The sequence below is a fragment of the Quercus suber genome, unplaced genomic scaffold (assembly GCF_002906115.3).
Source record: "Quercus suber isolate HL8 unplaced genomic scaffold, Cork oak 2.0 scaffold_62, whole genome shotgun sequence".
NCBI classification, from domain to species: domain Eukaryota; kingdom Viridiplantae; phylum Streptophyta; class Magnoliopsida; order Fagales; family Fagaceae; genus Quercus; species Quercus suber.
Genome location: NW_027069527.1, coordinates 1369317 through 1382343, shown reverse-complemented (window position 1 = coordinate 1382343; position 13027 = coordinate 1369317). Strand labels below are relative to the sequence as shown.

Sequence of the window (13027 nt, the reverse complement as noted above, 5' to 3'; positions counted from 1 at the left end):
AAATTTGTAGAAGGAAATTGTAAGATTTTATGTATTTGCATGTGTGTGTGTTTTTTTTTTGTCAATGTATGAAGTTCTTTTTTATTAGATTTTGTATAATTTAAGTTTCTTGATGACCACCCTTAAGAAAATTTCTGGATCCGCCACTAGTGTTGGATTAGTTAAATAAATTCATCATCCCTTAACAGCTTAAATTTTTGGAAGAATCAGAAATTTAACCGTGGGACTCGCACTACTCCTATTTTGGAGTGTCACCATGGATATGTCGCTGCAATGCTTGGAGCTTTTCTCTTTGCCTTCGTGGGTCACCATCCCTTCCCTTCTGGATGTTTGACTCAGAAAGCAACTTATTTGCTGGGTTGTTTGTTTTTTGATCTTAATGATAGTAACTAGTTTTTGTGTGGGGATCTTCATTTCTGTTTTATGTAAATTGGAGTTTTTGTTTGACTATTTTTTCTTTTGCTAATTTTCTCCAAGGAACTGTGTTCTCCCAACATATACTCTTATAAATTTTTTATTAAAAATAATTTTTTTGCTGATGTCATAAAAAATTCAATTTTAATTGTATATATTTAATTTTTGGGATAAAGAGATTTAACTATTAGCGTGTAAGGCATTTGGCAGAATGCAGTGCTAAGAGCTTTAAACTATTTGGTAACCAATTATTAAATAGCTTTTAGATGAGAAAAGAAGACATGATAAAAATATTTTGGTATTTTCATACTTGAACTCAATTAATTGAATTAACAGTACCGACATACCATAATAATAATATCATCATTAGGGCCTAATGGTCTCTCTCAAAATGGATGACTATTAAGTGTCATTTTAAAAATAATTTTGGACTTTATATCAATTCATTATTATTTTTGTTTTGAGATATCAATTCGTTATTTTCTTCTTTTCTAACAAAAAAAAAAAAATATATTTTCGTGAGTTTCAGTTAGTTTAATTGGTAAAGTTTCTAATAGTTGAATAAAAAATCTGAAATTCAACCCCCACAAAAACCAAAACTAATTGGTGTCTTGGTCTGATAATAAAGAACTATTATCTGTAGCAAATGTCATAAATTGAAACTCTTTAAAAAAAATCGTTATTTTCATTAAAAATGAGAGCAGTGCATTACAAAGCTTTAACTCTTTATCTCAAAATTTTAGCTGTAACCTTAAAGCTATTTTCAGCTTGAAGGAACATCTTAAAGCATTTTGGCAAAACTACAAAACGGGTCTTAACTCAGGCTCTTCTTTTGACCCTTGGTGATTGAAATACAGAGATAACAATCCCTGTGAAAATGTACTAGGTGAACAGCTTACAACAAGTCCAGAGATGCATGGGCATACCATATGACTTAAAACATTAGACAACTTCTCAGGATAGTGTAACAATACCGACTTTATAGGGATTGTTTTGACATAGGCTAATTCGTGAGTCGGATGTTGTGCGTGGCTATTACGCTTTGTTTGGTTAGGAAGGATTTGGGAAGAAAAGAAGAGAAAGGGAAGAAAAGGAAATAAATTCCTTTATTTGGTTAGGAGGAATTGGGGTGAAGGAAAGGAAAAAAGAAGGAAACAATTTCCTCCATGGCTCACCATATTCTTTCCTCCCAAATTGGGAGGAAAATGAGAGAGGAGAGAGCACTTATGGTGGGACTCGGCAATAAGGTGTGTTTCCCTTCATTTTTCCCTTACAAACCAAATAAGGGAGAGGAAAAAATTTATCTTTTCTCTTCCCTCTCCTCTCTTCCCCCCTTTCCCTTTCCTTCCCTTCCCGCCCTTTTGCTTTACCAAACACATTGTTAATGTACAAGATCAACTTGGGTGGACACAAACCTCCCATTGACTGCTTTAAGACTTTTTTTTTTAAAGACAGTCATTAAGAAATTTAAATTATACAAATTTCTAATAAGAAAATAACTTGAATATATTAACGTCACAAAAAAAAAAAAAAAAAACGCAAATACATGAAATATTACAAATTTATCTACTAACAAAGAGGAAGAAAAAAAAAAAAAAAAGAAGCTGATAAGAGATAAATGAGAATTGAGAATGCTGAAATAAGAGTAATAAAGATAGAGAGAGAGTCTAAAATAATGATAATAGAGAGAGAGAGAGAGAGAGAGAGAGAGAGAGAGAGAGAGAAATATTGGAGTCATGAGTTCAATATTGTTCATAATAATTGTTCAATATTGTTAATCTCTCTTCCTTTCTCTTCTTCTCTAGTGGAGGTCCAGGTCCCCTTGAAATGACCTACCCTTAATTCCTCAAATTGCCATTCTTTTTTTTTTTTTTTTTTTTCTTCTTCTTAACATTTAATATCAGAGCCAGCTATCATGTTGAGTAATCACACATAGTTCGTTGAGTATGAGATCAAATGAATTGTGACTTTGTCATCGGATCTCGAAAGGGACGTCCTAGAGGCTAGATTAAAATGTTTTGCTAAGTTATTGAATAACTAATAGGTGAGTGGAGTTGCTAAAAAAAGCAAGAGCTACCATTGAGTTAGTGTTGATAAAGTGAGTCGCCATGACATCACCTACATAGCGTGGTGGTATGCTATGATTCAAGTTTCTTGCATGGTTTAAGTGCAAATTTAACCATATGTATATAAACTTTTGGACATTCCTCCCTCACAAGACAATTTTCAAATGTTAATTCTAACATGAGTTTGTATCAGATTTCTACACAATTTCAATCATTGAAATGGTAAAGATGCATCTTTTTAATTTACACACATTCCAATCAAACAAGGTCAATCTTGTTGGAATCTTGGTCTTGTTAGGAGTCTAATGGCATCGTTGGTGCCACCGGAAAGTAACCTTATTAGCATTGGTAAGGGCAAACATAAACCAGGTGTTTATTGCTTTGTGAAAAAAATGGTTGAAAAGGCATCATAAAGCCATTTATGGGCTTGAAATCAATGAGAAAAAGCTCTATTAATTTGATACAATGAAAGAAATAGATAGTTACATGGTGTTGCATCAAACTTTTTGGGTTTTGAATTACCTTACTGTTTAGCCAAACCCACTAGGGAACTGTGAACTGTACGAACCCAGGCTCCTTTCCATGTCTGGCGACCCTCACCAATGAATTCCACATGATGATCTTTTCTCTTGTTCTATCTTTGTCCAGTTCCTATTTAGAATAAAATACTTAAATAGCATCTTGTAGTAAATCTTAGAGTTAGGCTTTTTTCTAATGGGCTGCGCAGATGGATCTATTAGACCCAATCATATGATCCAATGCCAACGATAATTATGGTGAAATTTAGAGTCATACTTCTGGCATCATTTTTCTAAATCTTTAGTCCACTTTATAATGGCAAGTTTAGTTTTGATTATTTTCACCGATTTAATAACTATTTTTTAAAATAATTATTAAAGAAGTGGGAAGGGGAGATTCAAAGCCTAGTTTACGGTTTACCTAATAAGGGAGACTAGGCAATACCACATTGAGGGACAAGTTTCATTTTTGAAATTAATATTTGGTTAACCAAAATGATATTGATATTTTAAAAAGTCATTCAACGAAGAGGTGATTTTTAATGGCTTCCCATATTTCAAACAGTAGTTCTTTTAAATCTAGGTAATTTTTTTTTTTACAAATAAACACAATCGTTACCAATGCCTTCACACTAAGTTTCTTTTTTCTTTTCATTTTTTAGAAGAAAATTCACATTAATAAGTTGATTATTCAAAAATTCCTAATTAATTTGAAAATAATCATAAATAATGAAATAATTCACACATAAAATTGGTTCTATATATATATATATATGTATGTATGTATATATGATTTAATACCCAGCTATCAAAAAAAAAAAAAAAAACGTAGTGTTCATCACCCATAAACCAATTGATATTATACTTAAGAAGTAAGAACATGAGTACAGGTTCGGTTACGATATAGAGACAGGAGCAATTTTTGAAAATTTATAACATAACAAGGAAGTTACGACACCGATATAATATGAGTATAACACCTCAAACGAAATGTATGTGTTTCTTAAATAAAAACAAAGAAAATGAAAAACCGAAGTAACGAAAAATCATATTAATTTTCCAGAGCTCCTTCAATATTGGCAATATGGCACTGTTAATTGATCCCCTCTCATTCAAGGTTCCTCTGTCTTCGGAACATATCGAACTGCGTCAGCAACGGACAGAAAAATCTTGCTCTCCCCAATCAAGGTTGCAATCTTTGATGCATGCAACTTGTTGACCACAATAGGCCCTGGATTTGCTAGAAGTAACTTTCAAATAACAATTAAAAAAAAAACCTTCCCATTAGTATTTTTGCTTTTATACTGGCCAAATAAATTGCACATGTCATGAACACTTAATACTGTGGCCTCGATTTGCCAGCTAAGATTTTGCAAAAAAATTGGCTATGCCAATATGAATGCTCCAAGATGCTATTATATAGAAATGTTTAATGTGCATTTAAATTAGCTTATTTTTATCAATTTATTATACACAAATATACATGTAACTTAAATTTTTTTATAAAAAGTTAATTAGACTAAATCAATAGGAACAAGTAATTAGTGTATTCAGTATATATAACCATGTTCTCACATATGAGTGAGTCCCATCATTTTTGGTTCAACAAGGTTTAGATTTGTACAATTCACTAAAATATCTTTGTCATTGAGTTATTATTCTATTTCCAACTGTACAAGTTTCAAGGAAATCAATAATAAATAAGTTATCACCTAGCTCAACATTTCTACTCCGATATTTTCTTTACTTTTACATTGAAATGTGAAGATATTAATTTTTTAATAATTGGCATATATTTGGGACAATTGTTAAAAAGTTTTGGACTTTTGGCGGAAATATATAAAAGTTCAAAACTAAGCTGAAGACATGAATAATATTAGTTACATAAAATGGAAATGGATAACTAGCAGAGAATGATAAGATATATAATTAACAAAAATGATAAGATTGATGAAAAGGAGCCTGATAAAAAAATGTATCGCACTTTCCTCAACTATGTTTTGGCATGAGTTTGATCTACCAATGTGATTAAAAAGATAACTTTATCCATATGAAATCACATTTATTTATTTCGATCCAAAGTGGCATCTTTAACTCCCATATCCTATGTATAAATAATGTAGCGAATAATTCTTTGGTAATACTAGAGCATAGTGAATAATGTTTATTCTTCTCACACTCATGGCGTGATTTACACTCATTAAATTTATGGTTGGTTTATCATAAATGTGAGAAGAAGGAGGTGGAACACTATTTCATTATATTCTAAGAGTATCTAAGAATTTTTCGTTGCAAAAAGAGACCAAAATATTGTAATAATTTTTTTTAGTTTTGAATTGTGGAATTACCTGAACATCTCTCTTCTGAAGACTCCTATATAATTCTTCAAAGGCATGAATGCCACTAGTGTCAATGTCGGTAACAGCTGCAATAATGCAAATTCATGAGACATATTCGGTTTTTGAGATTCATTACAAAAATTAGGAATTAGAACAACGTATCAATCTGCTTACGTGACATTTCAACAACCAAATACTGGATTGCAGGCAGACCCTTCTTTTTTAGCTGTTCTTCTTCATCGGTTAGCCATCTCAAAATCCTGCAAGAAATTGGATTTAAGCACTAATCTGCAATAGATTGCATATGTTGAAACAACCACAAACAGGTCTATGGATTCAACTGAGAAATGTTGGCTGACAATAAGTATAAAGTTATAACATTTCCCTAATAAATTCTTTTAATATGTAATTATGTACTTTGTAAGTCTTAAAATTGGTCAATGATATTATAGTCTAATGGTACAATCAAGAACAATTTCCAGTTAGATACTTAAGACTTCTAGAACATTAGAATCTGTTGGAATTATTGTACAATGAAGAAATTCACTATTTTGGAACCATTTAATTTTATGGAACAATCAGAAATATAACAAAAACCATAATTCACTTTGAATAAGAAGCACCAAAACTGCACATTTCCCAATTTTGTAAGCTGTTTGTTCATGCATATCCCTATACTACAAGTACTTCAGAAAGGAGAGGAAGGAGAAGTAAGAAAGAGAGATTCAAATGAATTGAAAAAGGTAGTACCTTTCCTTAATATAGTTGGAGTTTGAAAAGTATATAGCAGAATCTACTCTAACAATCAGAATGCCTGGAACCTTTTTTGCTTCTGGATATTGCAGGATGTTTCTGTAAACAGCAGTCCCTGGAAGGTTACCAAGTAATGCAGTTCTCGGCCTTGTCACTTGCAATAGTATTTTGGCAAATGATATTGAGACCTATAGCAAAAGTAATTTAGTAGTGATAGATTGGAAAGCCAAAAAAAAAAAAAAAAAACAAGAATGCTAGATTTCTCACCGCAATTAAAAGGCCAATCTCAACAGAAACAAAAATCACACCGAAAAAGGCTCCCATGCAAGCAACAAAATCAAATTTATCAATCTTCCACAATAGACTCACTGCTTCAACATCAATTAGGCCTACCACAGCAGATATAATGATAGAAGCAAGTATAGCATTTGGGGTGTACTTAAATAGTGATGTCATGAATTCCAAAGTTAAAAATACAACACAAGACATCACAATGTTGGACATGGCTGTGTTGCAGCCAGCCATGAAATTTACGGCTGAGCGAGAGAAGGATCCTGCATTAAAATCAAAGACACAAACAAACAACGTTAATTCAATAACAATACATCCTTAAATAAGTACAAAAACCCAAGAAAAATTCTTATTTTGATTTTTTGCTGAAAGCAGGCTAAGTGTTCGTTGGGGAACAGATTATTTAGTTGAAACTGAAATTTTTTTACTAAAAGTATTGTAAATATAAGTAAAAGTTAGCTGAATAATATAATAAGACTCTTGAATAGTACTAAAAAATGCAGTGAGACTCATGAATAATAGTAAAAATAAGTTAAAATTGCAAATAAGTTGAAATTTTCAACTTGTCCCAAACGTACATTAAATGTAAAGTTAAAAAAAAATTGTACATAAATAAAATAAGCGAAAAGTTAAATGAAAAAGCTGGTGGCAAACGAACACACACCTGTAGCTACATAACACGATGTCATGGAACCAACAACATTCATTGACCCCAGTGCCACCATTTCTTTGTTTCCATCAAGATGATAGTCCTTTACTGCCGCAAATGTTCTTCCAATTGCTATAGCTTCCTAGAAACCAAAAAAATAATGGCTTTCACAACATTGATTGGTAAAATCTGAAAATTATATTACTAACTCTAGTAAGATGGTCAGTCTCATATATTCTTACCGTTAGTCCTATCATACCAGATAAAACACCAATCCGGAATCCTTTTCCAAAATATTTTCCTGTAAAATAAATTTCCTTAAAGGATGGTGGATTTATGCCCTTTTTTATATGCCGAACCTGAAATAATATAATTATTACTAAGAATTTGGCGTTATTTCCTTACTCATAAAGCTAGAATGAAAAAATAATCATGAAATTAATAAGAGCACTTACAATTGGAACACCATGCTTATCAGCATGGGTTATATACACAAGAAAGGTGGACAATATGACACAAACCATAGGAGCAATTGCAGGAACCCAGAAAAGTTTGTTGTTCTTTTTTCCCTGCTCAAATATATATTATAGAGGAATCAACTGGAAGACCTTCAAGATATAGTAAGAAAAGGAAGGAAAGATTTCTTACAATGTGCTTGGCAAGTAGAAGGAAAGCCAAGAACGAGATGCCTATTGCCATTGTTTGCCAGTTCCACTGTAAAGCAACGTAGAAGAGTATATAGTATAAGATAGTAAATTGTTCTACAATATATATATATAGCAACTTAGCTTGATGTCAATAATGTAATGGAGAATCAGAATAAAAATGTGAAATTAATTACCCCATGATGTATTGTACCCCATACTGAGCGCATAACAGAGACAATATCAGTCTTCCTTGTGAAGTTAGATATGCCAAGCAAACCTTTGAGCTGTTGAAGGGCAATGGTAATAGCAGCTCCACCCATGAACCCAACGATTGCAGCGTGAGAAAGAAAGTCAATTAAGAAACCCAATCTGAAAGCAGAGTTGATATATATTATCCTTCTAAACATTAACAATTAATATGCAAGAAAAATAGGGACAGATCCAGGATTTTAAGCTAGAGAGGGCTGAAGTAGGAAAAAAAATCCAAATAGGCATTCATATAGGATTAACAAATTATAAATACACAATTTTTTGTTTCTTAATATATTAAGATGTAATTATCAACCAACAAAGACGAAAAAAAAAAATTTTAATACTAGGCTGGCTAGGATTTTTTTTTTTTTTTTTTGAAGTTAGAGCATTTACAGTAGTGGTGTTAAAAATTTTAGCTTTTAGCACTTAAAAAAAAACTAATTTATTTATTTTACTATCTCATTTTCAATACACCAAACATCAAATGTTCTATTCTTTTACCATTTCATTTAAAATAATATAAACAACTCATTAGAACAATGAAGGAAGAGAGAGAATTTGAGTTTTTAATTAATTGAAAGTAGAGAGATAATCTTAATAAAATATTGTATTTTATTTTTAAAAACTTGTTCTAGTCAATTGGTATTTATACCAATTTACTGTAATTGCCCAAAAAAAAAAAAGTTTTAACTTCTCTACTAACACATAATTTTTTTGTGGTAAAACATTTTTTTGCTAAAATAAAATCACTATAGTGAATGATTTTTTTTTTTTTTTGTTAAGTTTTTGAGTTAGATAGTTTCTAGTTGAAAGGGTCTAAAGATTTGAAAGGAGAGCAACTATAAAAAAAAATATATATAATAAGTATGAATGATTTTTTTTTTTTTTTGTTAAGTTTTTGAGTTAGATAGTTTCTAGTTGAAAGGGTCTAAAGATTTGAAAGGAGAGCAACTATAAAAAAAAATATATATAATAAGTATTAAAAATAAAGACCAGGGAGCCTGGGCCCCACCTGGGTCTGCCCCCGAAGAAGAACTCATTTTTAATGAATACTATGAAAAAGTATCGTGAATATTCCTTAATATATACAATATAATATTGCATGCATACATATATTATTTACGCTCGCTATTGTACACTCCGTGCATTTACATATATATTTTTTTACTGATGTCCTGCATGTTAAATATGAAATGGATTATGTGTGCAAACACATATGTAAACTAACCGAAAGTGTGATAGAATCAATGCCTAGTAGAGGCGAACATGTATATAAATACCTGAAAAACCCTAGTGTGAATTGAGTGACGCCAGCAAAGAAGGTAGCTGTGAATGCAAGACGTCGATACTCAAGTGCATCTTTCACTGGATCAATCTCATTCTGTAGAAGACTTCCAAGCAAGAGAGACACAACAGCCACTGGTCCTATAGCAATGTCTCTCGAGCTTCCCATGAAGGCGTAAATAAGAGGAGGAACAAAACTGGTGTCTATATTTCAAGGGAAATAGACCATATAAAATTGAATTAGTGATAGTTAAGATAACCAAGCAGCTCTGGTTACAAGGAAAACAGGGAAACTCACATACTCCATTTTGAGGTGGCAGATTTGCCAGCCTTGCATATCCAATATCCTGACAGGGTGAGTGATATATTTGAGTATGACTAGAAATGTATGCATGGAAAACCAAAAGATAATGAATTTCATCCAAATTCTATTACCTGAGGAATACACAGGCTTGCAATGGTAAGTCCAGCTATTAGGTCCCCTTTGAATCTAGCAAGATTATAGTCCTTCCCCCAACTAACAATAGGGAAAACGGCTTGGAGAGCAAGGACAAACTTTCCTAATCTGGATTGGCCCTTGAAGGGCCGGAAAGGGTTACCGGCGAAGAAAGTTTCCTTTACAGAAGTTGTAAACTGCTTCAAAAGTTTCTGCCTCGGAGGTACCCCCACTTTGTGAACATATGGCAAATTTTCTGGATTGTGATCTTGTGAAGGAGATATACACATACCTGTGTCCATCTCCTTCGATCCCGCCTCGTCAGTAACATCACGGTTCATTGCAACCAGAAGATTTATTCTAATAAAAATTTAAAACAGAAAAAAAAAAAAAAAAAAAAAACTAAATAAATTAGTCCTGTAAAAATTATTGCATATTGCTGGTAGTCAAATGCTTACAAAGTATATGCTTATTAAGCAGATAAAGCTACTTACTTAGCGGAAGAACTTAACCAGACCTAAGAGCTAAGTACACTGGGAAGAAGAGGGAAGCTCCTGCTAGCATTTATATATGTGTTAAAAAGGAACCTAGAGTCAACTATTTTAGCACTATAAGGAGTCATAAAGAATCAACTTTGAATATGGTCACTTTTTGAGAAGTAATAAACGGATTAGCTAATAACCATCAGTTGTGGGAAATTGTTGACCAAGGAAATTGGTTTCAGCTATATATGATTTCTTCCACTCAAGATATCTTTATTAGTCGGTAATGCATATGATGGTGGAGGTGGACAATTTGATTTGAAAAAGGTAAATGAGATACGGTGGCTGTTCCTTATGCTTGGCCATCAAAGTGATTGTTTATAATTAGCAACCTTAAAAGCTAATCCTGACTTTGCACAATACAGTTCTTCCATTAATTTGATGCTTCTCAATTTGTTTCCGTATTTCGCATTGTTCTAAAATTAATGATTGCGAATGCAAAACTATTTACATGATGAATCTTTCCCATTTAGACGGGTATGTACAAATCAACATGTGTAGGAGAAAAATAATAAAAATCATGTATCAAACGTTCCTGACTTTTCAAAGGTGAAGATGTAGCTAGTTGTGGTAGGTGGTTGAATCCTATTTCAGCATTCACAATAGTTCATCTAAAATAGCATAAGCTCCAAAATTATTCCAATCAACTCTATAAACATCTAATCAGTTTATGCAAAATAAATAATTTGATATGAGAGTTTTTGAAAAGTAGTGTAAGGAGAGTTTGGGCCCACACATGAGAGAAGTGTTTAAATTATAATTAAATAATTAAAGGTATAAATGCACTTTTGGTCCTATATTTTGGGCCGTTTTTCGATTTGGTCTCTAAACTGATTTTGCTCTTAAGTGAGTCCCTTCTTTTTCATAGTTGTTTTTAAAATGTTCCATGCCATCAACCCAATTACAGAAAATGCTGAAATGGCAAACGGAATGTACTGTTTGCTAATGTGGTTAATAAACAGAATGCACTGATTTTGCTCCTAAGTGAGTCCCTTCTTTTTCATGGTTGTTTTTAAAATGGTCCATGCCGTCAACCCAATTACGAAAAATGCTAAAGTGACAAATAGAATGCATTGTTTGCTGACGTGGTTCATAAAGTAATAGTAAAAAATATATTTAACATTTTCTAAATGCCATGTTAGCATTTAAATTAATAAAAAAAGCCAGCTAAGAAAAAAAAAAGTAAATTAAATTAAAACAAAAACATAAAATCTAATTTAAACTAAAATCATTTCTTAAAAAATAAAAATTCATAATCTTTTTAATTCTTTTTTGCTTTTGTTTTTGGTTAACCTTATCAGCTTAAAAAAAATCTTCTACACTTTCTACCATTAATCTCAAACTCCCTTTCTCTCTCTCTCTTCACCCTACACTCTCTACCACTAAGCACACACGCTCAGCCTTCTTCTCCATTAGGCGTCGGAGCTCACAAACTCACAAGTAGACCACGCTGTGAACGTCAGTGACCGACAAGGTCTGCACCGGCGGCTCAGCTTGGTAGTTCAGCGGAGGAAAGATTGAGTCAGCGTAGAACCTCAGGACGGAGAATCCGCTGTCGTTGTTGGCATCAGACAACATGAGAATCTTCGCGAAGGACAAGATTTTATCCTCACCTGCAGCGGCGATGTCGTTTTGGCTCCTAGAAGGCTTCGATGGACAGGCTCACCAGATTTTGGAGTCAAGGCGGCGGAGATTGCCCGGCGGCGAAGGTGGGTGAAGCTGAGGGGGCATCTCGCAAAATCTCAATCTTATTTGTTCTCTAGGGATTTGGAAGAAAGATTTGAAGCAAAAATAAAAATGGTTGTATTGGTTTTGGATTTTGCGTTTGTTTGTGTTTGTGTTTGTGTGTTTTTTTTTTTTTTTTTTTTTGCCCTTGATGTTCTGGGCTTGTATGTGTCCTGAGTTTTTTTTTTTTTTTTTTAATTTTANGCACTGGTAGTCAAATGCTTACAAAGTATATGCTTATTAAGCAGATAAAGCTACTTACTTAGCGGAAGAACTTAACCAGACCTAAGAGCTAAGTACACTGGGAAGAAGAGGGAAGCTCCTGCTAGCATTTATATATGTGTTAAAAAGGAACCTAGAGTCAACTATTTTAGCACTATAAGGAGTCATAAAGAATCAACTTTGAATATGGTCACTTTTTGAGAAGTAATAAACGGATTAGCTAATAACCATCAGTTGTGGGAAATTGTTGACCAAGGAAATTGGTTTCAGCTATATATGATTTCTTCCACTCAAGATATCTTTATTAGTCGGTAATGCATATGATGGTGGAGGTGGACAATTTGATTTGAAAAAGGTAAAAGGTGAGATACGGTGGCTGTTCCTTATGCTTGGCCATCAAAGTGATTGTTTATAATTAGCAACCTTAAAAGCTAATCCTGACTTTGCACAATACAGTTCTTCCATTAATTTGATGCTTCTCAATTTGTTTCCGTATTTCGCATTGTTCTAAAATTAATGATTGCGAATGCAAAACTATTTACATGATGAATCTTTCCCATTTAGACGGGTATGTACAAATCAACATGTGTAGGAGAAAAATAATAAAAATCATGTATCAAACGTTCCTGACTTTTCAAAGGTGAAGATGTAGCTAGTTGTGGTAGGTGGTTGAATCCTATTTCAGCATTCACAATAGTTCATCTAAAATAGCATAAGCTCCAAAATTATTCCAATCAACTCTATAAACATCTAATCAGTTTATGCAAAATAAATAATTTGATATGAGAGTTTTTGAAAAGTAGTGTAAGGAGAGTTTGGGCCCACACATGAGAGAAGTGTTAAAATTATAATTAAATAATTAAAGGTATAAATGCACTTTTGGTCCTAT

The 13027-nt window shown here is 32.6% G+C and overlaps 1 protein-coding gene across 1 annotated transcript; it reads right to left on the bottom strand.

The window, feature by feature from the left end:
- Positions 1 to 3838: 3838 nt before the first annotated feature.
- On the bottom strand, positions 3839 to 10293 carry LOC112022905 (sulfate transporter 1.3). Its single transcript, XM_024055530.2, has 14 exons — positions 10144 to 10293; positions 9649 to 10009; positions 9512 to 9560; positions 9210 to 9417; positions 7872 to 8046; positions 7679 to 7744; positions 7486 to 7599; positions 7273 to 7389; positions 7046 to 7172; positions 6358 to 6644; positions 6088 to 6278; positions 5512 to 5597; positions 5347 to 5423; positions 3839 to 4248 (listed from the first exon to the last, which is right to left on the bottom strand). The coding sequence occupies exons 2-14, from the start codon at positions 9988 to 9990 to the stop codon at positions 4111 to 4113; spliced, it is 1977 nt and encodes a 658-aa protein (XP_023911298.2). The 5' UTR covers positions 9991 to 10009; positions 10144 to 10293; the 3' UTR covers positions 3839 to 4110.
- Between the last annotated feature and the right edge of the window lie 2734 nt (positions 10294 to 13027).

Excerpts from the sequence above, each read along its gene's own strand:
- LOC112022905 (XM_024055530.2), bottom strand. The coding sequence starts at position 9,990 with ATGAACCGTGATGTTACTGACGAGGCGGGATCGAAGGAGATGGACACA. Across the intron at positions 7,600-7,678 it reads TTCTACTTGCCAAGCACATT|GGAAAAAAGAACAACAAACT; the intron begins GTAAGAAATCTT and ends ATATTTGAGCAG. Across the intron at positions 6,279-6,357 it reads AGATTGGCCTTTTAATTGCG|GTCTCAATATCATTTGCCAA; the intron begins GTGAGAAATCTA and ends CTTTTGCTATAG.